At 50.0% G+C, this 26,217-nt stretch overlaps 1 protein-coding gene across 2 annotated transcripts; it reads left to right on the top strand.

Annotated features, from left to right (window-relative positions):
- Positions 1-28: 28 nt before the first annotated feature.
- On the top strand, positions 29-25,570 carry NOSIP (nitric oxide synthase interacting protein). 2 transcript variants are annotated; one of them, XM_003269777.4, is made up of 9 exons: positions 29-117; positions 20,578-20,648; positions 21,227-21,332; positions 22,291-22,372; positions 24,012-24,171; positions 24,267-24,385; positions 24,524-24,711; positions 24,835-24,943; positions 25,459-25,570. In XM_003269777.4, the coding sequence occupies exons 2-9, from the start codon at positions 20,579-20,581 to the stop codon at positions 25,528-25,530; spliced, it is 906 nt and encodes a 301-aa protein (XP_003269825.1). In that variant the 5' UTR covers positions 29-117; position 20,578; the 3' UTR covers positions 25,531-25,570. The 2 variants fall into 2 exon arrangements, with proteins under 2 accessions (XP_003269825.1, XP_030676916.1); XM_030821056.1 differs by having other exon boundaries at positions 24,267-24,711.
- Positions 25,571-26,217: the final 647 nt, after the last annotated feature.

Here is a 26,217-nt window from a genome sequence, read left to right as displayed (position 1 = left end):
ACTTCCGGTGCCTCCTGCTGGGCGGAAGTGGGCAGAGCGGAGGGGGAAAATAGTGCTCCTTTCCGGTATCGGGGCACAGTTGAAGAAGCGTCCCAGGGACTGGGAGTCGTTCGTGAGGTGAGTTCGAGGCGGTGCAGGAAGAGTGTTGCTGGGATCGCTTTCCTGCGGGCTAGAGGCCTGGGGTCTTGAGGGAGACTGGAGCAAGATTTTGAATTCCCGATTCCCTGTCAATCATTATTAATATAGCTGTCCGGGCGCCCCAAGTTTGAAGCTGAACTACACTCTGCTGGAGGTGGCCAACCGTCCATCGGGCAGTTCTCTCTCTCTCTCTCTCTCACTATAAACTCAGTCAAGTGGTAGCTAGCATCGGCCAGTTCTCCTGAGAGTTACAGTTCCGCTGTAGATGATGGCTATTTGCTGGTGATCCCAAGGGAAGGAGTGGACTGGGATTGCTGGGGGTCTAAGGAGTGGGAGTTGAGGAAAGAGAATTCCTTTCCTGGCCTCAGTTTCTCAGACTGTGGTGGGACGGCGGACGATACTAGATTGTGCAGTCATCCATCGCCGCCTTCTCTTCACCTTTTTGACAGCCCCTTCCCTCTCGGGGTTGGTGCAGGGATTCACGTTTTCTTGTGTGGAGCTTCGGGCTCAGGCAGTCATGGATTCGCATTCTGATTGTGCTGCTAATTCTGTGAACTTGGGGCTTGAAGGGTCCTTGAGGCAGTTTGATGTTAATGTTTTCTTATGAAAATGTTCAAACTTATATAAAAGTGAGAGAAGAATACAGGAATTCCTGTCACCCAAATCTACCAATTATTTTTTTTGCCATACTTGCTGTATTTTTTTAAACTTAAAGAGATTAAAACAATTTGTAGGCATCATGACACTTAAGGATTGTCAAAAGACAAAATTACAACACATTTAGTGAGAAGATCTTAATTGGCATTTATCTGTGAATCTACAATCAAACAGCATCTAATTACGGAAAATAGCATGAGTGTTCCGATGAGCTGAGCAGAGGGGGAGGTTGTTTTCAGAGACAAAGGGCTGAGAAAATCAGAAACGGAAAACAAAAAGCTAGTTGGTTAAATTGATTAACTTGATTAAATTTCTAAGTTAAAGGTTAAAGTAGAGGGGACTTCCTTTATCAGGTGGGCTACAACTGAGTTGTTTGGGGATTTGGCTATTATCTCTCTCCTGATGTCTCAGAAGATCAGATATCAACGTAGTTTTGGCTTGGAAGCATGAAACTTTAGCATGAGTGACTCCATTTTGGTTTGGTCTATTGAACCTAGTGCAGGAGCTCAATCCAAACCAATGACCTTCTATAAATTTTATCTAACAGGGTGCGTGTGTAAAAACCAGAAACATTGCTAACATGACCACAATACCATTATCACACTTTAAAAGAACAACCGTAATTCTAGATACTATCCGTTACGTGGTGCAGAGTCAAGTCCAGTGTAACTGTGGGTTTGTTGGAATCAGGATATAGTTAAGTGATTACTATTGTCTTTTACATCTCTCTTAATTTAGAACTGTTCCCCCTTCCACTCCACTTTGGTTATTTCTTGGTGTAATCGATTCATTGAAGAAACTGATTCTAGTTCTGTTGATCATCCCATCCGAATTTGTCCATTTGCTTTTTTGTGGTCTCATTTTACTTGCTTCTGTTTTGTTTCTTTTTTTTTAAGTATTTAAAAATAGGCCAGATGCAGTGGCTCACGCCTGTAATCCCAGCACTTTGGGAGGCCAAGGCGGGCAGATCACGAGGTCAGGAGATCAAGACCATCCTGGCTAACACAGTGAAACCCCTTAGCCAGGCATGATGGCAGGCGCCTGTAGTCCCAGCTACTCGGGAGGCTGAGGCAGGAGAATGGCGTGAACCCGGGAGGCGGAGCTTGCAGTGAGCCGAGATCACACCACTGCACTCCAGCCTGGGCGACAGAGTGAGACTCCATCTCAAAAAAAAAAAAAAAAAAAAAAGATAGAGACAAGGTGTCGCTATGTTGCCCAGGCTGGTCTCAAACTCCTGGGCTTAAGCGATCCTCCTGCCTTGGCCTCCCAAAGTGCTGTGCTAAGATTACAGGTGTGAGCCATTGAGCCCGGCCTCATTTTACTTGTTTCTTCATGCCAGGGATCAGCTAATTATATTCTACAGACCAAACTCAAATCCTGCCAGCTACCTGTTTTAAAAATCCCCATTGGGCAGGCACAGTGGCTCATGCCTGTAATCCTAGCACTTTGGGAGGTGAAGGCAGGTGGATCACCTGAGGTCAGCAGTTCGAGACCAGCCTGGCCAACATGGTAAAACCCCATCTCTACTAAAAATACAAAAATTGGCTGGGCGTGGTGGCCGGCACCTATAATCCCAGCTACTCAGGAGGCTGAGGCAGGAGAATTGCTTGAACCCCAGGGACAGAGGTTGCAGTGAGCCGAGATCATGCCACTTCACTCCAGCCTGGGCAAAAGAGCATAACTCCCTCTCAAAAAAAAAGAAAAAAAGCATTAGTGGGATATAATTTACCTAACATATAGTTCACCCATTGAAAGTATACAATTCAGTGGTGTTTAGTACGTTGACAGAGTTGTGCAACCATCAACACTATCACTTTAAGAATATTTTCATCACCCAAAAAGAAACCCTGGTACTCATTAGCAGTCATTCCTTATTTCCTCCCAATCCTTCCCACCCCAGCCTTTGGCAGCCACTACTCTGCTATATCTATGGATTTGCCTAATCTGGGTATTTTGTACAAATGAAACCATAAAATATTATTGTGACTGCCTTCCTTCTTTCACTTAGCATGTTTTCAAGGTTCACCTATGTTGTGGCATGTATCAATACTTCTTTTTGCTTTTTTTTCCCGAGACAGGGCCTTGCTCTGTTACCCAGGCTGGAGTGCAGTGGTTCGATCATGGCTCACTGCAGCCTCAACCTCCTGGGCTCAAGTGATCCTCCTGCCTTGGCCTCCCAAAGTACTGGGATTACAGGTGTGAGCCATCGGCGCCCAGCCAGCTACTTTATTCATTTTATGGCTGGATAATATTCCTTTACCCAGGATATACTTACTTATTTTCTTATAAGTACTGCGCGCTAACCGATTGCGCCACTGGAGCCACAACCCAGGATATACTTATTTTCTTTTTTTTTTTTTTTTTTTTTGAGACAGAGTCTTGCTCTGTCGCCTAGGCTGGAGTGCAGTGGTGTGATCTCGGCTCACTGCAACCTCCGCCTCCCAGGTTTGAGCGACTCTCCTGCCTCAGCCTCCTGACTAGCTGGGACTACAGGCATGCACCACAGTGCTTATCTAATTTTTGTATTTTTAGTAGAAATGGGGTTTCGCCATGTTGGCCAGGATGATCTCGATCTCTTGACCTCATGATCTGCCTGCTTTGGCCTCCCAAAGTGCTGGGATTACAGGCATGAGCCACCACGCCCGGCCTGTGTGGAAGTATGTTTTTATTTCTATTGGCAGTGGAATTGCTAGGTCAAAAGGTGACTATTTAACCTTTTGAGAAACTGTGACTTTTCCAGAATGGCTATACCATTTTACATTTCTACTGCCAATGTATAAGGGTTGCAGCTTCTCCATATCCACACCAGCACTTATTATTGTCTTTTTGATTATAGTCATTCTAGGGGGTATGAACTGGTGTCTTTTAACGTGCTTATTGGCCATTTATAGATCTTCGAAGAACTGTCTATTCCAATCCTTTACCCATTTTCAAATTGTGTTAGGTGTCCTTTCACTATTGAGTTGTAAGTTTTTAATATATTCTCACTGCAATTCCCTTATCAGATATCCTGATTTTTTTTTTTTTTTTTGAGATGGAGTTTCACTCTTGTTGCCCAGGCTGGAGTGCAATGGTGCAATCTTGGCTCATCACAACCTCTGCCTCCCAGGTTCAAGTGATTGTCCTGTTTCAGCCTCCCCAGTAGCTGGGATTACAGGCATGTGCCACCACACCCAGCTAATTTTGTATTTTTAGTAGAGATGGGGTTTCTCCATGTTGGTCAGGCTGGTCTCAAATTCCCAACCTCAGGTGATCCACCCACCTCGGCCTCCCAAAGTGCTGGGATTACAAGTGTGAGCCACCTTGCCTGGCTTTTTTTTTTTTTTTCCCAGAGACAAGGTCTCACTCTTGTCACTGAGGCTGGAGTGCAGGGGTGCGGTGGCACCATCTTAACTCACTGCAGCCTCAACCTCCTGGGATCAAGTGATCCTCCTGCCTCAGCCTCCCAAGTAGCTGGGACCACAGGCGCATGCCACTATGCCCGGCTAATTTTTTAAATTTTGTTTTGTAGAGATGGAGTCTTGCTATGTTGCCCATAGCAAGTTCAAGTCTGGTCTCAAAACTCCTGTTGCTGCTGCTTTTTTTTTGGTAGAGACAGGGTTTTGCCATGTTGCTCAGGCTGGTCTTGAACTTGTGAGTTCAAGTGATCCTCCTGCCTTGGCCTCCCAAAGCGCTCTATCCAGGTGCGAGCCACAACAGCCAAGAGATATCTGACTTTTGTAACTGCTACCTGTTTTTGTTCAGCCTGCAAACTAAGAATTTTTGTTTGTTTGTTTGTTTGTTTGTTTTGAGACGGAGTCTTGCTCTGTTGCCCAGGCTGGAGTGCAGTGGTGCGATCTTGGCTCACTGCAAGCTCTGCCTCCTGGATTCACCCCATTCTCCTGCCTCAGCCTCCCAAATAGCTGGGACTACAGGTGCCGCCACCACACCCGGCTAATTTTTTGTATTTTTAGTAGAGACAGGGTTTCACCATGTTAGCCAGTATGGTCTCGATCTCCTGACCTTGTGATCCTCCCACCTTGGCCTCCCAAAGTGCTGGGATTACAGGCGTGAGCCACTGCGCCCGGCCTAAGAATGGTTTTTAACTTTTTTTTTTTTTTTTTTTAGATGGAGTCTCGCTCTGTCGCTCAGGCTGGAGTGCAGTGGTGTGATCTTGGCTCACTGCAAGCTCCACCTCCCGGGTTCGTGCCATTCTCCTGCCTCAGCCTCCGGAGTAGCCGGGACTACAGGCGCCCACCACCACGCCCGGCTAATTTTGTTTTTGTGTTATTAGTAGAGACAGGGTTTCACCGTGTTAGTCAGGATGGTCTCGATCTCCTGACCTCGTGATCCGCCCGCCTCGGCCTCCCAAAGTGCTGGGATTATAGGCGTGAGCCACTGCGCCCGGCCTGGTTTTTAACATTTTTACATAACTGGAAAAAATCAAAAGAATGAATTTGGTGACCTATGACAATTATATGTGATTCCCTGTCAGAGTCCAAAAATAAAGTTTTATTGGAACGCAGCCATACCGGTTTGTGTGTCTGTGGCTGCTTTTATGCTACAGGGGCCTAGTGGAGTACTTACAGGGGCTGTTTGGCCTGTAAAGTTCAAAACAGTTACTCTGTGGCCCTTTTTGGTTATTCCCTGCTATATCCTCTGACTTCCTAGAATCAGGAAATTGAATGTAAAGACTTGATTAAATTTCCGTTCAGCTGTCAGGTGATTACTTCAGAGCTGGTCACTTCATGCTGCGTACTGCCTGGGTGCCCCACTTTCAGGGGTAGCGAAATTCATTCAGGCTTCAGGCAGCATTATAGACTGAATGTCCCCCCATATTCGTATATTGAAGCCCTAACTCCCCAAGGTGATTATATTTGGAGGTAGGGCCTTTATGGAGATAATTAAGGTGAAAGAGTGGGGCCCTAATCTGATGGATTGGTGTCTTTATAAAAGGAGGAGGCTGCGCATGGTGGCTCATGCCTATAATCCCAGCACTGTGGGAGGCCAAGGCGGGTGGATCACCTGAGGTCAGGAATTCAAGACCAGTCTGGCCAACATGGTGAAACCCCGTCTCTACTAAAGATACAAAAATTAGGCCAGGCACGGTGGCTCACGCCTGTAATCTCAGCACTTTGGGAGGCCGAGGTGGGCGGATCACGAAGTCAGGAGATCGAGACCATCCTGGCTAACATGGTAAAAACCCCTGTCTACTAAAAATACAAAAAAATTAGCTGGGCATGGTGGCGGGTGCCTGTAGTCCCAGCTACTCAGGAGGCTGAGGCAGGAGAATGGCGTGAACCCGGGAGGCGGAGCTTGCAGTGAGCCGAGATTGCGCCACTGCACTCCAGCCTGGGCGACAGAGCAAAACTCCGTCTCAAAAAAAAAAAAAAAATTAGCCAGGCATTGTGTTGGATGCCTGTAAACCCAGCTACTTAGGAGGCTGAGGCAGAAGAATCACTTGAGCCTAGGAGGTGGGGATTGCAGTGGGCTGAGATCCGCTGCTGCACTCCAACCTAGGTGACAAAGTGAGACTCCCCCCAAAAAACAGAAGGAGACACTAGAGAGCTCTCTCTCTGCCACTGAAGATAGCCATCTGCAAACCAGGAAGAGGGTGTCACCAGAACCCCACAATGCTGGTAGCCTGAACTTAGACTTCCAGCCTCAGGAAGTGGAGAAAATAGGTCTGTTGTTTAAGCCACCCAGAGTGGTGTTTTCTTATGGCAGCTGGAGCAGACTGAGACAGGTGGCAGCCATCAAAAACCACATTGTAAAGCTACAACTCTGTATTTTCCAGTAGCAAGAATTAGCATCCTGTGACTATCCAGGCCCCATCAGCCTCTCCTTTAATGCCATCCATCAACAATCATTGCCTGAGTCAACTATTTCACCAGAGGTTGCAAAATGGCAGTTTTCCTATTCTCCCATTTCTCTTACACTTACAGCCTGAATAGTTTGGTTTTTGTCTTGAGTCATGTCCAAGAAGCAGTTGAAGAGAGTGACTTAATCAAACTTCCATTCTGAAAAGCCCCCCGAGGCTGGTTTGTCAAGGAATAGACTGAGGAAGAGGTTTCCTTTTCCTTTCCAGTTTCTCCAAGCCTCAATTTTCCTACCTATTAAATGAGCAAGGCCAGGCACGGTAGCTCATGCCTGTAATCCCAGCACTTTGGGAGGCCAAGGTGGGTAGATCACCTGAGTTCAGGAGTTCAAGACCAGCCTGGCCAACATGGTGAAACCCCGTCTCTACTAAAAATACAAAAAAAAGTATCTAGGCGTGGTGGTGTGTGCCTGTAATCCCAGCTACTTGGGAGGCTGAGGCAGGAGAATCACTTGAACCTTGGAGGTGGAGGTTGCATTGAGTCAAGATCGTGCCAGTGCACTCCAGTCCGGGTGACAGAGTGAGACTCCGTCTCCAAAAAAAAAAAAAAAAAACTCCAGTCCTGGTGACAGAGTGAGACTCCATCTCCAAAATCAATAAATAAATAAAATAAAATAAATGGGCAGAAAGTGGGGAGGTTGTCATGAGGACCGAATGTATTCACATGTGGAAAGTGCTTCCCACAAGGTCTGATTCTTAAGGGATTGAAGGATGTGATGATTGCTTCTGTTCTTCCAGTGCTTCTGTGATTCACGTGTTACTAATGAATTATTAGTGTATTAATGGCATGATGTCATGGCTGCATGGTTAGTTCATTGCTAACCCACCTCCCCTGGCCCTAGGATTGGAGGTGGTTCATTGATTCTATCATGACATCTGTGAGACCTCCCAGGTGCCAGGCAATGCTGGGACCCAGATTGAAGTTCAACCCAGGCCCCACCAACCAGGGGCCCCTACTCTGGAGCCAAAATACCAAGGGACGGGCTATAATGGAGGTAGCTCAGGGCATGATCAAGTGCAAGGAGAACCTAACTGATCCCGGAGAGGCAGGCTTCTTGGAGGAGGCAAACCTTGGCAGTGCGCTGGAGGAGAAAGGAGACAGGATTTCAGGGGAGGACAAGACACATGCTAGCTGTCTGATCCACTCCCAGAGTTCAGCACAGTGCCTGAGGCTGCCTGCAGCCAGCTGGCACAGTGGATGGTCACAGCCACAGGTGCTTGGATCAAACTCAGCTGTAGGACTCACTAGCTGCATAACCTAGGGCACCGCCTCTGTGCCTCTCTTCATTTATAGCAACCATTTGAGGTGTTGTGATATTCAGTAAAATGCTTAGAGCCAGGGTCTGGTTCAGAGCAGCTTTTTTTTTTTTTTTTAGACAGAGTCTTGCTCTGTTGGCCAGGCTGGAGTGCAGTGGCCCGATCTTGGCTCACTGCAACCTCTGCCTCCCAGGTTCAAGTGATTCTCCTGTCTCAGCCTCCCGAGTAGCTGGGACTACAGGCACCTGCCACCACATCCAGCCATTTTTTGCATTTTTAGTAGAGACGGGGTTTCGCCACGTTGGCTAGGCTGGTCTTGAATTCCTGACCTCAGGTGATCCGCCTGCCTTGGGCTCCCAAAGTGCTGGGATTACAAGCGTGAGCCACGGCTCCCAGCCATATATATATATTTTAACGTATCTCCAATGAAAATTTAGCATCTGATGGCCGGGCCAACATGATGAAACCCCATCTGTGCTAAAAATACAAAAATAAAAATACAAAAATGAGCTGGGCATGGTGGCGGATGCCTGGAATTCCAGCTACTTGGGAGGCTGAGGCAGGAGAATTGCTTGAGCCCTGGAAGTGGAGGTTGCAGTGAGCCAAGATCGCACTATTTTGCACTCCAGACTGGGCGACGGAGCAAGACTCTGTCTCAAAAAAAAAAAAAAAAAGGCTGGGTTCTGGGTGCAGTGACTCATGCTTGTAATCCTAGCACTTTGGGAGGCTGAGGCGGGCGTATCACCTGAGGTCAGGAGTTCGAGACCAGCCTGCCCAACATGGTGAAACCCTATCTCTACTAAAAATACAAAAAATTAGCCAGGTATGGTGGCGGGCACCTGTAAACCCAGCTACTCGGTAGGCTGAGGCAGGAGAATTGCTTGAATCTGGGAGGTGGAGGTTGCAGTGAGCCGAGATCAGGCCACTGCACTCCATGCTAGGTGATAAAAGCGAAACTCCATCTCAAAAAAACAAAAAAGAAAAAAAATTTAGCATCTGAATTACTGAAATTACTGAGATGTGCTGAAAGAGTAAAATACACTCTGGATTTCAAAGGCTACAAATAAAGGAATGATGGGCTTTTTTTTTTTTTTTTTTTTTTTTTTGAGACGGAGTCTTGCTCTGTCGCCAGGCTGAAGTGCAGTGGTGCGATCTGGGCTCACTGCAACCTCCACCTCCTGGGTTCAAGCGATTCTCCTGCCTCAGCCTCCCGAGCAGCTGGGACTACAGGCACGCACCACCACACCCAGCTAATTTTTGTATTTTTAGTAGAGATGGGGTTTCACCATGTTGGCCTGGATGATCTCAACGTCTTGACCTTGTGATCTGCCCGTCTCAGCCTCCCAGAGTGCTGGGATTACAGGTTTAAGCCACTGTGGCCAACCTGATTGGCCTTTTTTCTGAGATTGTGACTTTCCTGGGAAAACTGACAGTTGTCACCTAGTTAAAAGGAATGGCTCCAGAGCCTGGCTGCCTGAGTCTGAGTCCCAGCTCTGCCATTTCCCAGCTGGGACATGCTGTGAGCCTGTTTCCTGTCCTGTGAGGTGGGGATTATGCTGACATTGGTCGCTCCTGCTCTTTGCCTGTTTCCTGTCTGAAATGCTGGTGACAGCAGATGGCAGCAGTCTGCTTTGTAGTCTGAAGTTGGACCTACCAAAGAGACAATATAGTGTGGGGCAGGAGAGCTCAGCTTTCAGAGTTTGTAAATCCTGAAAGTGGCTATTCTTCAACCCTTGGTTGGAGGCGCTCACGCTTTCTGGTCTCAGGATCTTAAAAATCACTGAGTTTTAAAAATCAAAGAGTTTGCCGGGCACGGTGGCTCACGCCCGTAATCCTAGCACTTTGGGAGGCTGAGATAGGCAGATCACTTGAGATCAGGAATTCAGAACTAGCCTGGCCAACATGGTGAAACCCTGTCTCTACTAAAAAATACAAAAAAAAAAAAAAAATTAGCTGGGCGTGGGCACCTGTTATCCCAGCTACTTGGGAGGCTGAGGTAGGAGAATTGCTTGAACCCGGGAGGTGGAGGTTGCAGTGAGCCGAGATCACGCCACTGCACTCCAGCCTGGGCAACAGAGCAAGACTCCATCTCAAAAAAAAAAAATTAAATTAAAAAAAGTTTAAATGCTCCCTCTATAGCTGTTCCTCCTATTTTTGGAGGGAAAATATCCCCATCTATGTAGAAACCTCAGTTCTTGGCCACAAAACAGCAAGCAAGCTCACCTCTGGGAAAGCCGAGGTGCCCAGAGCCAAATACTGCAGAGGGTCAAGGGAGTTGACAACTAAGAATAGAGTGGGGAATGTGTCCACGAAAAGGTCACCGTGACCTTCATGAGTGGCAGTTTTGGGGGTTGGGGAGCGTGTGGCAGGTGAGTGAGGGGAGGCAACAGGTGCTGGACGTTCACTGAGAAGCTTGGGAGTCAGGGGGAAGTCGGAGGAGGAGCCTGGCGCGTGGAGGGGACCCTGGGTCAAGTTGGGGTGTTTGATCAAGGTCCCCCTTCTGCAAGCAGCCCTGGCTGCCTCAAGGGGCACATTGATCGGGAAGGGGAGTGAGGAGGTATTTAGGGTGATAGGAAGGTTCTGTATCTCCATAGGGTCATGGTCACAAGGGTGTATACATTTGTCAGATCGCATCCAGCTGTAAAGGTCTTTGCGTTGATTCTGTGTAAATATACCTAAAACCCAAAGAGTGGCTTCTGAGAAGACGCCAGTAGGGGGAGAGAGAGCTCCATAGCTCCCAGAGGTTTGTGTTTCGAGTTTTGAATGGGAAAGGCAAGTTTTTCAAAGCAACCAGAAGGGGGCGATAGAGATGAAGTTGCTTTTTACATCGTTGGGACCCTTGGTTGTGCTCCCCACCCCAACTTCTGGATCCTACTTGCAGGCTACTTGAGAGCAGGAGACAATCTTTCCTGAATGCAACTAATATGTGTCATGTGGAGCCTTTTGTCTGCAAGCGTTCTTTATATTTTATTCTTTCTTTATTTTTTGAGACAAGTCTCTATCACCCAGGCTGGAGTGCATTGGCACAGTCTTGGCTTACTGCAACCTCCACCTCCTGGGTTCAAGCGATTCTTGTGCCTCAGCCTCCCAAGTAGCTGGGATTGCAGGCGCCCACCACGACCAGCTAATTTTTGTATTTTTGGTATAGACAGGGTCTTACCATGTTGGCCAGGCTGGTCTCGAACTCCTGACCTCAGGTGATCTGCTCGCCTCAGGCACGAGCCACCTCACCCCGCCTGCAAGTGTTCTTTTTTGTTGTTTGTTGTTGTTGTTGTTTGAGACGGAGTCTCACTCTTGTCCCCCAGGCTGGAGTGCAATGGCGTGATCTTGGCTCACTGCAACCTCCACCTCTTGGGTTCAAGCAATTCTCTTGCCTCAGCCTCCCGAGTAGCTGAGATTACAGGTGCCTGCCACCACGCCTGGCTGATTTTTGTATTTTTAGTAGAGACGGGGTTTCACCATGTTGGCCAGGCTGGTCTCAAACTCCTGACCTCAAGTGATCCGCCCACCTCGGCCTCCTAAAGTGCTGGGATTAGAGGCATAAGCCACCGTGCCCAGCCAAGTGTTCTTTAAAATGTATCATTGTAGGCCGTGCGCGGTGGCTCACGCCTGTAATCCCAGCACTTTGGGAGGCCAAAGCGGGCGGATCGTGAGGTCAGGAGATCGAGACCATCCTAGCTAACGTGGTGAAACCCCGTCTCTACTAAAAAAAAATACAAAAAAATTAGCTGGGTGTGGTGGCAGGCGCCTGTAGTCCCAGCTACTCAGGAGGCTGAGGCAGGAGAATGGCCTGAACCCAGGAGGTGGACTTGCAGTGAGCCGAGATTGTGCCACTGCACTCCAGCCTGGAAGACAGAGCGAGATAACGTCTCAAAAAAAAAAAAGTATCATTGTATGCACCTGTAGATTACCTGTGCCTACATGGTATTGAGCTCTTGTTTTACTCTTTTCTCACCAAGCATTATGATTTAAAGATCCTTCCAGGCCGGGTGCAGTGGGCTCACACCTGTAATCCCAGCACTTTGGGAGGCCAAGGTGGGCAGATCACAAGCTCAGGAGTTGGAGACCATCGTGACCAACATGGTGAAAGCCCATCTCTGCTAAAAATACAAAAATTAGCCGGGCGTGGTGGCGCATGCCTGTAGTCCCAGCTACTCAGGAGGCTGAGGCAGGAGAATCGCTTGAACCTGGGAGGTGGAGGTTGCAGTGAGCCGAGATTGCTCCACTGCACTCCAGCGTGGTGACAAAGCGAGACTCTGTCTCAAAAAAAAAAAAAAAAAAATTTTTTTTTTAGATGGGGTCCAGCTATATTGCCCAGGCTGGTCTTGAACTCCTGGCCTTAAGCAGTCTTCCCGTCTTGGCTTCCCAAAGTGTTGGGATTACAGGCATGAGCCACGGCACCCAGCCTTTTTTACTCATCTTTCTATTGGAGTGGCTGCTATTTTCTTCTTAATTTGCTGGAGTTTCATATACCATCAGTTCTGCTATAATGCTTATTTTGAAAATGTGAATTTATTCCAATGCAGTTGATATATCAGGGAACAATTTAAGCATAACACCAATTTCACATTTGCTTACGTGCATCCAAGGTGAATCCAGGAAACTGCACTCTGCTATGAGTGTGTGTGTAGGAATACACAAAGCACACATACACGGCACTTCAAACAAATACCACCACCGCAGTTCCCCGGGTGTTGGGAGCCACACCCATCCACATCTGGTACTAGGACTTTCCATCAGATCTCAAATAACCCCACAAGGTGCTCCCTCCACCCCACACCCATTGCCACAACAAACGTCAAGTCTTTGTCAAGGTCAAGTGCCATATTTTTTGGAGTATGTTGGTATGTCTTAACCACCTAGCCTGTGTGAAACTGTTCTCTCCTTTTGTATTCTGTTCTTGTATTTTTCTTTAAGCATCACTGACAAAGTTTACGAGGATTGTGACACAATCCTGTTTTCTCTGTAAGCCTTGTGGTTTTTACTGCAGGATTTTGCATATTGCTGTGATTTCTATGAATGCATGCATTATAGTAGAACTGACTATTCTAGATATTAGTCCCTTGTTGGCCAGGTGTGGTGGCTCATGCCTGTAATCCCAGCACTTTGGGAAGCCAAGTCGGCCGGATTACCTGAGGTCAGGAGTTCGAGACCAGCCTGGCCAACATGGTGAAACCCCGTCTCTACTAAGAAAAAAAATGCAAAAAAATTAGCTGGGCCTGGTGGCAGGCACCTATAATCCCAGCTACTGGGGAGGCTGAGGCAGGAGAATTGCTTGAACACAGGAGGCAGAGAGGTTGCAGTGAGCAAAGATCATGCTACTACACTCCAACCTGGGCGACAGAGCAAGATTCTGTCTCAAAATAAATAAAATAAAAATAAAAATGGTATTAGTCCCTTGTTGATTGTAGGCATTACAAACATCTTCTCCCAGTCTCTCACTGATGCCACATTTTCCACAGCACGGTGCAGGAGGTTCCTTGCTGACCCAGGCACAGCTCAGAGCCAGTCCCAGGAAGCCCTGGGGCAAAGTTGTGAGGAGTGGCTCTCTCATGTTGTTGGAGGTATATAGACCTGTGCAGTCTGTATGGAGAGCAACTAACACATTCTAACAAAAAAGTTTTTCGGGCCGGGCGCGGTGGCTCACGCCTGTAATCCCAGCACTTTGGGAGGCTGAGGCGGGTGGATCTCGAGGTCAGGAGATCGAGACCATCCTGGCTAACATGGTGAAACCCCATCTCCACTAAAAATACAAAAAATTAGCCGGGCGTGGTGGCGGGTGCCAGTAGTCCCAGCTACTCGGGAGGCTGAGGCAGGAGAATCACTTGAATCCAGGAGGCAGAGCTTGCAGTGAGCAGAGATTGTGCCACTGCACTCCGGCCTGGGCAACAGAGTGAGACTCCGTCTAAAAAAAAAAAAATTTTTTTTGGCTGGGCGCGGTGGCTCATACCTGTAATCCCAGGATTTGGGAGGCCGAGGCAGGCAGACCACCTGAGGGCAGGCGGACCACCTGAGGTCAGGAGTTCAAGATCAGCCTGGCCAACATGGTGAAACCCCGTCTCTACTAAAAATACAAAAATTAGCTGGGCACGGTGGTGCGAGCCTGTAATCCCAGCTACTCAGGAGGCTGAGGCAGGAGAATTTGCTTGAACCTGGAAGGCAGAGGTTTCAGTGAGCCAAGATCATGCCGCTGCACTCCAGCCTGGGCAACAGCGAGACTCTGTCTCAAAAAAAAAAAAAAAAAAAAAAAAAAAAAAAAAATATATATATATATATATACATATATATATATATATATATATATATACATATATATGTATTTATTTTTTTAAGGCTGGTCAAGTGAAGGAGTGGAAGTGGAGAAGGAACAAAGAAATCTGTAACTGGTTGTGATCAATTAGTTGTAAACACCACTGCACTCAGCCCAGCCTCTAACCACATTTTAAATGCACACACCCTTTGAACCAGTTATTCCACTTTTAAAATTTATCTTAAAAGCAGGGTTGGGTGCAGTGGCTCATACCCTTCATCCTAGCACTTTGGGAAGCCAAAGCAGGAGGACCACTTGAGTCCAGGAGTTCAAGACCAACCTGGACAACATAGCAAGACCCCGTCTGGATAAAAAATTAGCTGGGCATGGTGGTGCATGCCTGTATTCCCAGCTACTTGGGAGGCTATGGTGGGAGGATCACTTGAGCCCAGGAGTTTGAGGCTGCAGTGAGCTATGATTGTACCACTGCCTTCAGCCTAGATGACAGAGTGAGACCCTGTCTTAAAGAAAAGGCCGGGCACAGTGGCTCACGCCTGTAATCCCAGCACTTTGGGAAGCCGAGGCCGGCGGATCACGAGGTCAGGAGATTAAGACCATCCTGGCTAACACGGTGAAACCCCGTCTTCACTAAAAAATACAAAAAATTAGCCAGTCGTGGTGGCGGGCGCCTGTAGTCCCAGCTATTCGGGAGGCTGAGGCAAGAGAATGAACCTGGGTGGCAGAGGTTGCATTGAGCAGAGATCGCGCCACTGCATTCCAGCCTGGACAACAGAGCGAGACTCCGTCTCAAAAAAAAAAAAAAGAAAAGAAAGAAAGAAAAAAAGAATTTATCTGAAAAACATCCTTGGCTTGGACACATGCTAGACATTGGGTACCAAACTGCTTTGTCATAGTGAACACGGATGTCTGTCCACAAGTGTCAAATCCAAGAGTTGCATTCATTCAGGGATGAATCTGTAGCCACATAGAGACCAACGACGTGCCTGGTGGGCTGATGGGGAATGATGTCCAAGATGGAGTGGGGGTTCCCCCGCCATTAATTTCTTTTTTTTTTTTTTTTTTTTTGAGACAGTTTCTCACTCTATTGCCCAGGCTGGAGAGCAGTGGCTCCATCTTGGCTCACTGCAGCCTTGACCTCCCAGGCTCAAGCAGTCCTCCTGCCTCAGCCTCCTGAGTGGCTGGGATTACAGGCGTGCGCCACCACACCCAGCTAATTTTTATATGTATATATTTTTTGTAGAGATGGGGTCTCAATATGTTGCCCAGACTAGTCTCAAACTCCTGAGCTCAAGTGATCTTCCAGCTTCAGCCTCCCATGCTGAGATTACAGGCGTGCACCGTGGCACCCAGCCAATTTCTTTTTATAACATGTACAGAGAAGTACAGAAAGCATAACTGTCTAACCCAGCGAGTTTCAGGGCAAACACACCCATGTAACCAGCACCCAGATCAAGAAACAACATTCCCAGCCTCCCAGAGGCTACCTGGGCCCCTCCTAGTCACCCCCACCTTCTGCCTCCCAAAGACACCTTTTTTTTTTTTTTGAGACAGGGTCTCACTCTGACTCCCAGGCTGGAGTGCAATGGTCCAATCATGGCTCACTGCAGCCTTGACCTCTCTGGGCTCAGGTGATCCATCTCAGACTCCCAAGTAGCTGCGACTACAGGCATGCACCACCATGCCCAGCTAATTTTTCTGTTTTGTAGTGACAAGGTTTTGCTGTGTTGCTCAGGCTGGTTTCAAACTCCTGGGCTCAAACGATCCTCCTTCCTTGGCCTCCCCAAGTGCTCATATTACAGGTGTGAGCCACCCCACCCACACATAACTTCTTTTTTTTTTTTTTTTTTTTTTTTTGAGACGGAGTCTCGCTCTCTCACCCAGGCTGGAGTGCAGTGGCACAATCTCGGCTCACTGCAAGCTCCGCCTCCCGGGTTCACGCCATTCTCCTGCCTCAGCCTCTCCGAGTAGCTGGGACTACAGGCGCCCGCCACCACGCCCGGCTAATTTTTTGTATTTTTAGTAGAGACAGGGTTTCACCGTGGTCTCGATCTCCTGACCTCGTGATCCGCCCGCCTCAGCCTCCCAAAGTGCTGGGATTACAAGCGTGAGCCACCGCGCCCGGCTCACATAACTTCTAATGTAGTAATTACTTTGTGAGTTTTTGAACGTCACATGAATGGGATCATACAGTAAGTTTTCTTTTGCGTGTCTGGTGTCTCGCCTGCATGGCTTCTGTGAGATTCAGCTATACTGTGGGTATGACAGTAGGCCGTTGTGTCTCATTGCTGGGTGTTTCCATTATGTGACTATGGCCCAGTTTCTTTATCTACTCTGTGCTGACAGGCATGGGGTAGTTTCCAGTTTATGAGCCATTGTGAGTCGGGCAGTGTATGTGTCTTATAAACAGGTGTACCCTTCTGTTAGGTGTATACGTGGGAGAGGAATTGCTGGCTCATAGGATTGGCATATGCCTGGCTTCAGTAGATACTGACGGTTGCTTTCCAAAGTGGTTGTGCTGGTCTGCACTCCCCCGAGCAGTGCACGAGGGTTCTAGTAGCTCCATGTCCTCGCCTGCACCCCTCTGTCTAACTGCAACCCTTGTGGTGCATGTGGGGAGGTATCTCAATGAAGTTTTGTTTTTTTTGAGATGGAGTCTCGCTCTGTCCCCCAGGCTAGAGTGCAGTGGCGTGATCTCAGCTCACTGCAACCTCCGCCTCCCAGGTTCAAGCGATTCTCATGCCTCAGCCTCCCCAGTAGCTGGGATTACAGGCGCACACCACCACGCCCAGCTAACTTTTTGTATTTTTAGTAGAGATGGGGTTTTGCCATGTTGGCCAGGCTGGACTTGAACTCCTGACCTCAAGTGATCTGCCCGCCTCAGCCTCCAAAGTGCTGGGATTACAGGCATGAGCCACTGCGCTCCGCCCTCAGTGAAGTTTTAATGTACATTTCCCTGGTGACTATATTAGTTTCCTATCATTGTTGTAACAAATTACTACTAATTTAGTGTTACAGTATCAAACCTCATGGAGCCTCTGGTGTACTTGTGGCAGAATGAGAATCAGAAAGGCAAATAATGTCTTAGTATCATTAAGATAACAGTTTTGACCTTGCAGACTATCTAGAAATGTGTTGGGGGACAACAGGGTCCTAGGACCCACACTTTGAGAACCGCTGATCTAGAAGAATATTGGACTCTTATAGCCTAGGAACGATGGGAAATGTTTAAAAGGATTTCCTATCCATATTTTTTATTTCTTGCAGAGATATATAACAGGGTGATCACTAAAGCAAGTATTTTCAGGCCGGGCGCGGTGGCCCACATCTGTAATCCCAGCACTTTGGGAGGCTGAGGTGGGTGGATCACCTGAGGTCAGGAGTTCAAGGCCAGCCTGGCCAATATGGTAAAACCCCGTTTCTACTAAAAATACAAAAAATTAGCCGACTATGGTGGCGTGCACCTGTAATCCCAGCTACTTAGAATGCTGAGGCAGGAGAATTGCTTGAAACCAAGCGGCGGAGGTTGTAGTGAGCTGAGATCGTGCCATTGCACTCCAGCTTGGGCAACAAGAGCAAAACTCCGTCTCAAAAAAAAAAAAAAAGAATTTTCAAGCACAAAAGTTATGATGTGCCAGGTGTGGTGGCTTACACCTGTAATCCCAACACTTTGGGAGGCCAGGACTTCACTTGAGTCCAGGAGTTCGAGGCCAACCTGGGCAACACGGCAAAACCCCATCTCTACTAAAAATACAAAAATTAGCTGGGCGTGGTGGCACATGCCTGTAGTCCCAGCTACTCGGGAGGCTGAGGCAAGAGAATCACTTGAGCCCAGGAGGTCAAGGCTGCAGTGAACTGTGATTGTACCACTGCACTCCAGCCTGGACAACAGAGTGAGTCCCTGTCTCAAAAAAAAAAAAAAAAAAAAAAAAGATGTTAGATTAAAAATGGGTGGCAGAGAGGGAAGTGGAACGGAAATACAAGTTCAAAGAGAAAAACAGGACATGTACAATTTTCTGCTGTTGAAACAGAGCTTTTTCTTGCATTTTTCAAACGGTCTCAAATCATTACAGTATTTAGATTCCATCAGCTACACATTTACATTGCTGGAAATTGTATCCTTTGCAACTGTTTAAGCTCGGGAGAATTTTTAGGTGGCAACTTAGAGATGAGTGAGACTAGTATATAATGTTACTAGATCTTCTGTCTTCTCTTCTCTCTTTCTTTTCTTTTGACAGAGTCTCTGTCTGTCACCAGGCTGGAGTGCAGTGGTGCAATCTCCGCTCCCTGCAACCTGCACCTCCCGGGTTCAAGTGATTCTCCTGCTTCAGCCTCCCGAGTAGCTGGGACTACAGGCGTGTGCCATCACGACCAGCTAATTTTTGTATTTTTAGTAGAGATGGAGTTTCACCATGTTGGCCAGGATGGTCTCAATCTCTTGATCTCGTGATCCGCCCCCGCCTCGGCTTCCCAAAGTGCTGGGATTACAGGCGTCAGCCACTGCACCTGGCCATCAACTTCTTTCTTTTTAAATTTAATAGAGATGGATCTTGCTGTGTTGCCTAGACTCATCTCCATCTCCTGGGCTCAAGCAGTCCTCTTGCTTCAGCCTCTCAAAGTTTTGGGATTACAGACGTAAGCCCCGAGCCTGGCTCTAAATCCTTTTAAGGGATAAAAAAGCATGCAGGGGCCAGGCACAGTGGCTCATGCCTGTAATCCCAGCACTTTGGGAGGCCGAGGCGGGTGGATCACCTGAGGTCAGGAGCTCAAGACTAGCCTGGCCAACACGGTGAAACCCTGTCTTTACTAAAAATACAAAAAAAATTAGCCAGGCATGGTGGCAGGCACCTGTAATCCCTGCTGTTTGGGAGGCTGAGGCAGGAGAATTGCTTTAACTTGGGAGGCAGAGTTTTCAGTGAGCCAGGATCATGCCATTGCACTCCAGTCTGGGCAACAAGAGTGAAACTCTGTCTCAAAAAACAAACAAACAAACAAAAAGGCATGCAGGCTGTTTACTGGCCAAGCAGTCTTGATGAAAGCTGCCCAGCCTCTGTGGGTTCAGGGTTTCTCCTTTTACAAATGAACTCCAAAAAAGTAGGGGGCTCCCTTCCTCACACCATACACAAAAATTAACTCAAAAATTAAAAGTTAAAATGATCAAACCCCTAGAAAAAAACATAGGAATAAATGTGCATTATCTTGGCTTAGGCAATGTCTTTTTTTTTTTTTTTTAAATTGAGACAGAGCCTCGCTGTGTCTAGGTTGGAGTGCAGTGGCACGATGTCGGCTCACTGCAACCTCTGCCTCCTGGGCTCAGGTGATTCTCAGTGCCTCAGCCTCCCAAGTAGCTGGGTTACTGGCGTGCGCCACCATGCCTAGCTAATTTTTGTATTTTTAGTAGAGATGGGGTTTCACCATGTTGGCCAGGCTGGTCTCGAACTCCTGAACTCAAGTGATCCACCTGACTCAGCCTCCCAAAGTGCTGGGATTACAGGCGTGAGCCACTACACCTCGTCTGAAACCACTTTAAAAGGGTTAATTTTATGGTATGTGAATTATGTCTCAATAAAGTCATTTAAAAGGGTGGGGGTTGCCCTCAAGTATGGGGAATGATCAAAGGTATCAAAGTAAGGTGGCAAAATGTTGACAGCTGCTGGACCCCAGGACATGGGTACATGGGGGTTCCTTATACTATTCTAGTTTTGTATGTGTTTGAAAACTTACAGAATAAAAAAGTTTTGCTTTTGAATTGAGCTCCAGGGTTCTGGGGTATTCTCTTCCTCCTTTACCTGCAGTGGGAGTGGAGGTAGCTCTTCCCCTAGGAACAGAGCCCTACTCTGACCTGCCCTCTGATCGGTCGATCTGAGATATAATCACAGCTGCTAGATCCAGTCACTAGTGGACTGGCAGGCAGCGATTGGGTCAAGCCTTGGGTAAGTGCCAAGCCTTGAGCCAATCACTGGGCTGGTCCACGCCTTGGCCTCAGTCAGAGCCTACAGACGTGAGAGGGGAAGGGAAGGTGGAGTGGATTCATCAACAATAGTGGCCCCCTTGGTGTCTTTTTTTTCCCCCCTCCATTAAATGGCACAGCCACCACCCCAGCTAATCTGAAGTAGTGGCTAGAATTTGAACCCTGGTCTCCCGCCCTCTTACCTCCAAACAAAGAGTTTTGTTGTTAAAGGTGCTATTTTCGTATATAAATGAGTCTAGGTGAGTCTGGAAGGGGGACTTCCTGGAGGAGGCCTGGCGACCACGTGCCCTCCCTCTCTTCCACCTCACCCCCCTTCTCCGCCTCCACTTTCCCATCGAGGGAGCAGATCAGCTCTGAGGGCTGTAGAGGTCTTCCCTGTGCTGCCTGCCTCCAGTCACCACAGTCCTGCCACTGTCCCTTCCTCCCTAGGATGACGCGGCATGGCAAGAACTGCACCGCGGGGGCCGTCTACACCTACCACGAGAAGAAGAAGGACACAGGTGCAGGGCTGGGGCGGGGCGGGGTGGGACATGGCTGTGTCTTGGAGTCACCATCTCCCCTCGTGCCCGAGGTTTTGCTTCCTCTGTGTCCCTGTCTCTCTCCCGCCCCCGACATACACTGATGGCCATGACCATGTAAACAACAGCCGGGTGATCCCACGCCCCCATGTGGCCTGGCACTGTGTTCCCTGCCTTCTGCGCATGAACTCTTCCCAACAGTGTCAGGGAGGGCGCTCTTGTTACCCCATGTTCCAGAGGAAGAAACTGAGGCCCAAAGAGGGACAGGCACTTGAGCTTGGTCACAGCCAGAAGGGTGGAGGGGAGTCAGCTGTCAGCCCCTCCACCGAGCTGCCACTCAGTGACTAGGCCTGTCTGCCTCTCACCCTCCAGGGTTGACACCTCCCTGTGGGTTCAGCCTGTGGCCCCAGCACACAGACAGCCGCTCCCGACTGTCTGTTTCTCTCTGAGTCCCCTACCCCCACCACCACGTTGTCTCTGTGCCTCTCTCTGGGGCTTTGGAGATGGACAGGTCTCCTGTTGCTCCGCCCCTCCATCACTCTGCCCATCTCTGTCCCCAGCGGCCTCGGGCTATGGGACCCAGAACATTCGACTGAGCCGGGATGCCGTGAAGGACTTCGACTGCTGTTGTCTCTCCCTGCAGCCTTGCCACGATCCTGTTGTCACGTGAGCTGGGAACAGGGATGGGTAGGTCTGGGCGGGGAGGGCAAGGGAACCGCCAGGAGGAGGCTGTGTGTGTGGGTCTGGCCACCTGCACAGCCAGGGAACCCTGGATGAGCAGTTTATCCTCAGAGCCTGTGTTCTCACCTGGGATGTGGGCATGATCCTAGCGTCTGTTTCGTAGTGTGGAACAGATGGAAAGGAACATACTTCTAATGGGGTGTAGGGCTCTCGGCGCATTGCCGAGGCCATCAGGGCAGCTCACCTTCGGACACTTCCCATGACCTACCTCTGATGGTAGGGCAAAGGCTTAACAGGTGCTGAGCCCAGGCACTAAATACATGCTCAATTAGTGGTATATTTTGTAGAGGACAGTAATTAATGATCAGGGCCCCCAAGGCCACCTTCAGGTTCTTTTTTTTTTTTTTTTTTTTTTTTTGAGACAGAGTCTTCACTTTGTTTTCCAGGCTGGAGTGTAATGGGGAGATCTTGGCTCACTGATCTCCCAGGCTCAGGTGATCCTCCTGCCTCAGCCCCAGCGAGTAGCTGGAACCACAGGTGTGCACTACCACACCTGGCTTTTTTGTTTTTTGTAGAGAGGGGATGTCACTTTGTTGCCCAGGCTGGTCTCGAACTCCTGGCTGCAACAATATGTGGCACATATTGTTGCTGAGAGAATTAAGCACTTTCCCTGCAGCTCTATTGGGAGAGGAACAGCTGGAAGCTCAAATCTGTTCTCTACTAGATTCTGCCCCATGTGCCTTTTTCCTTTGCTGATTTTAATCTGCATCCTTTCACTGCAGTGAACTATCACCGTGAGTATAACAGCTTTGCTGAGTTCTGTGAATTCTAGCAAATAATTGAACTTGGGGCTGATCATGATGGCTCCTGCCTGTAATCCCAGCACTTCGGGAGGCTGAGGCGGGAGGATCACTTTCTTTCTCGTTGCACCCTGTCTTTGCAGCCCAGATGGCTACCTGTATGAGCGTGAGGCCATCCTGGAGTACATTCTGCACCAGAAGAAGGAGATCGCCCGGCAAATGAAGGTGATGGGGATGGGGAGAAGGAGGCACAGGGAGGCAGGAGCTTTTGAGTCTGAGCTCACAGGCAGAGCCACTCGGAGCCCTCCAATCTCAGTTCCCTCTGCCTGGTAACACTGTTCCCCTCCTGCTTCCGGCCAAATCCTCCTCACCAATTTCAGCCCAGGTGCTGCCTCCTCTGAGCTCCTGCCAGTCCCCTGGATCTGCCCCAGTCACCTCTTCTCTTAGCACTTGGCATAGTTGTAACTCTACATGTGGCTGTCTGACACGTGCCCGCTTTCCCTTCTGGACTTCGAGTTTTCCCACCCTGTGGCTTAGGTCCTTAGTAAAGATGTGCTAAATGGGCCGGGGGTGGTGGCTCACACCTGTAATCCCAGCACTTTGGGAGGCTGAGGCAGGCGGATCACTTGAGGTCAGGAGTTAGAGGCCAGCCTGGCCAACCTGGTGAAACCCTGTCTCTACTAAAAAAAAAAAAAAAAAAAAAAAAAATAGCTGGGCATAGCGGGCGCCTGTAATCCCAGCTACTCAGGAAGCTGAGGCAGGAGAATCGCTTGAACCCATGAGGTAGAGGTTTCAGTGAGCTGAGATGGCACCACTGCACTTCAGCCTGGGTAACGGAGCGAGATTCCGTTTCAAAAAAAAAAAAAAAAAGATGTGCTAAATGAATCGGCATCACCTCATTTTTTCTGGGCCTCAGTTTGATCGTCTGTAAAATGGGCTAACAGGGCCAAATCAGAGGACACAGGAGGGCACCTGGGAGGTGCACACAGATGAGCATTCTCAAGGCATGTTACCAGGAACCCGGCCTGGCCTTCCACGGACAAAGCCATTTGATGGGTAGGAGGGGCCCTGTTTGAGGCACAGTGGGTCTGTCCCCCTCTTCCCCTGCCTGGTTGCTGGCGCTCAGGAAACACTACAGGTCATGTGCTTATTGGGCTTTTTGTCCCAAGCAAGTGGCTCCCCCTGTGCCCATGTCCTCCACACAGCCTGGTGGTCCTGTCGGAGGCCCTCTTGAGCATCCATCACCGTCACTGTTACCTCCTCACTCAGCTGGGTGGTCCAGGGTGGTCTCAAACTGCTGCACCGCCCAGGCACCTGCTGTGCACCAGGCAGGGCTGAGCTCAGGACGTGGCTTCACTCCTCCCGTCCTCACTCACTGCCCGTCCGTAGACATGGTCTCCTCAGCATTCCCTCAGATCTGGAGTCTACATCCCCCGTCCCAAACACGGTCTGGGGCATGCACTGTATAGAAAACCTAATTGGCCAGCAGGTGACATTAATTAAACGCTTAGCTGAGTGCCAGGTGAGGCTCTCCGTGCTTTAAACACTCACCTTATGTAACCCTTCAGTGAGCCGCTGAGGTGAGTAACCATTGTTAGCTTGTTTTACAGATGAAGAAACTGAGGCCAGGAGAGGTCATAGTGCTCACTTAGGCCACAGAGTGACAGAGATGGGCTTTGAGCCCTGGCGCTCTGGCTATACAACGCAGTAAGGTTCACACCCGCCCAGGCAGTTACCACCCTCTGCCAGATAGTGCCTCCATCAGAGGGTCCCCTTTGTGGGCCTCAGTTTACCTACCTGTGAAATGGGAGGAAGATACCCTCAGCCCCACGGGCAGATGCTCAGCCCACTTTCCCCGACGCAGGCCTACGAGAAGCAGCGGGGCACCCGGCGCGAGGAGCAGAAGGAGCTTCAGCGGGCGGCCTCGCAGGATCATGTGCGGGGCTTCCTGGAGAAGGAGTCGGCCATCGTGAGCCGGCCCCTCAACCCTTTCACAGCCAAGGCCCTCTCAGGCACCAGCCCAGGTGACTTAGGTTGGGCTTGTTGTGGGTTGGGGGCGGGGCGCCGCAGGCTGGGCGGGCCCGGGGGGCGGCATCTGAGCCCCTTCCTTCCCCCACAGATGATGCCCAACCTGGGCCCAGTGTGGGTCCTCCAAGTAAGGACAAGGACAAAGTGCTGCCCAGTTTCTGGATCCCGTCGCTGACGCCCGAAGCCAAGGCCACCAAGCTGGAGAAGCCGGTGAGCCCCCACAGCGCCCCGGCACGCACTGTGCCAGGGCGCCAGGGTTCCCCACCGTCCTCCTCACGCACAGGGACCACGCGCTCTCCACCTGCGCCAGCCCTGCCTACTGAGCCCGCCTCTCTCTGCCCCTTGCAGTCCCGCACGGTGACCTGCCCCATGTCGGGGAAGCCCCTGCGCATGTCGGACCTGACGCCCGTGCACTTCACACCGCTAGACAGCTCCGTGGACCGCGTGGGGCTCATCACGCGCAGCGAGCGCTACGTGTGCGCCGTGACCCGCGACAGCCTGAGCAACGCCACCCCCTGCGCTGTGCTGCGGCCCTCGTGAGTCACCTGGGAGGGGAGGGAAGGGACCACCCGAGAACCTGCGGGGCGGGCCGGCTTTGGGACCAGTAGGTCCCCAGGAAGGCCTCTGATCAGAGTGTCCCGCCTTCGGCCTCACCGTAGTGGGGCTGTGGTCACCCTCGAATGCGTGGAAAAGCTGATTCGGAAGGACATGGTGGACCCTGTGACTGGAGACAAACTCACAGACCGCGACATCATCGTGCTGCAGCGGGTAAGAGTCCCAGCCCTCCCCTTCCCCCAGCACTCCAAGGCCTTGCCCCTCCCCTTCACCCCCTCCAAGGCCTCGTCCCCTCCCCTTCCCCCAACTCTCCAAGGCTCCGCCTTCTTCTCTGCTCTGTAAGGCCCCCCCTCCCGCTTTCTCCTGCAATGCCCCGCCCTTTCCTCCTGCTCTCCTAGGCCCCGCCTCCTTCCTTTTCTTAAGGCCCCGCCCCTGCCCTTTTCTTAAGGCCCCGCCCCTCCCCTGCCTCCAGCCCTCCAAGGATCCACCCCTCTCCTTCACGCGCCCCCTCCCAAGGCCCCTCCCCTGCCACTCTCTACCCTCTTCTCTGCGCCCTGCGCCCTGTCCATCCATGCCCACTGCGGTCGCCTCGCCCCCTCCCCAACTCCTACTCCTTAGTCAGCAACCCTATTCACCTTGACCCGCTTAGGAATCCTCACTACCACCTGGAGCCCCACTGGTCACCCTCGGGCCGGCCTCCACCTCGCCCTTCTCTCTACCTGCCCCAGGGCGGTACCGGCTTCGCGGGCTCCGGAGTGAAGCTGCAAGCGGAGAAATCGCGGCCAGTGATGCAGGCCTGAGTGTGTGCGGAAGACCAAATAAACCGGCTTGGGTGCGCAAGGACGTGGCGCCTTCATTCGCGGCGTGGGCGCCCCGGGGACAGGGCAGGCGAGGATGCCGGGGCCGTGCAAACAGCGCTCCTACAGCGCACGCTGGAGTTTGAAAGAGCGGGCTAAGCATATTGAATGTGGTCTCACATTAAGAACAAAATCTGGCCAGGCACAGTGGCTCACGCCTGTAATCCCAGCACTTTGGGAGGCCGAGGCCAGCGTATCACTTGAGGTCAGGAGTTCGAGACCAGCCTGGCCAACATGGTGAAACCCTGTCTCTACTAAAAATACAAAAATTATCTGGGCATGGTGGTGCGCACCTGTAATCCCAGCTACTCGAGAGGCTGAGGCAGGAGAATCGCTTGAACCCAGGAGGCAGAGGTTGCAGTGAGCCAAGATCGCACCATTGCACTTCAGCCTGGGCAACAGAGCGAGACTCCATCTCAAAAGAAGAAAAAAAAAAGAAAAAAAAAAAGCCTAAATAGAATGCAAATGCACAGCATTAAAATTGGTTGAGTGGCTGGAAGTCCAAGTCTAAGCCAAGACCGTGTGAGTGTGTCACTTTAATGAGCTACATAGAAATTCCTCGAGTTCTTTGTTAGGGTTCCCGGAGTTTTGCCAGGTTTGAAGAACAGGAAATGCCCAGGAGCGTGTCTT

This window comes from Nomascus leucogenys, chromosome 10 (genome assembly GCF_006542625.1).
Source record: "Nomascus leucogenys isolate Asia chromosome 10, Asia_NLE_v1, whole genome shotgun sequence".
Taxonomy (NCBI): domain Eukaryota; kingdom Metazoa; phylum Chordata; class Mammalia; order Primates; family Hylobatidae; genus Nomascus; species Nomascus leucogenys.
Note: the sequence above shows the minus strand (reverse complement) of the source record. Positions and strands in the feature narration are given on the sequence as shown.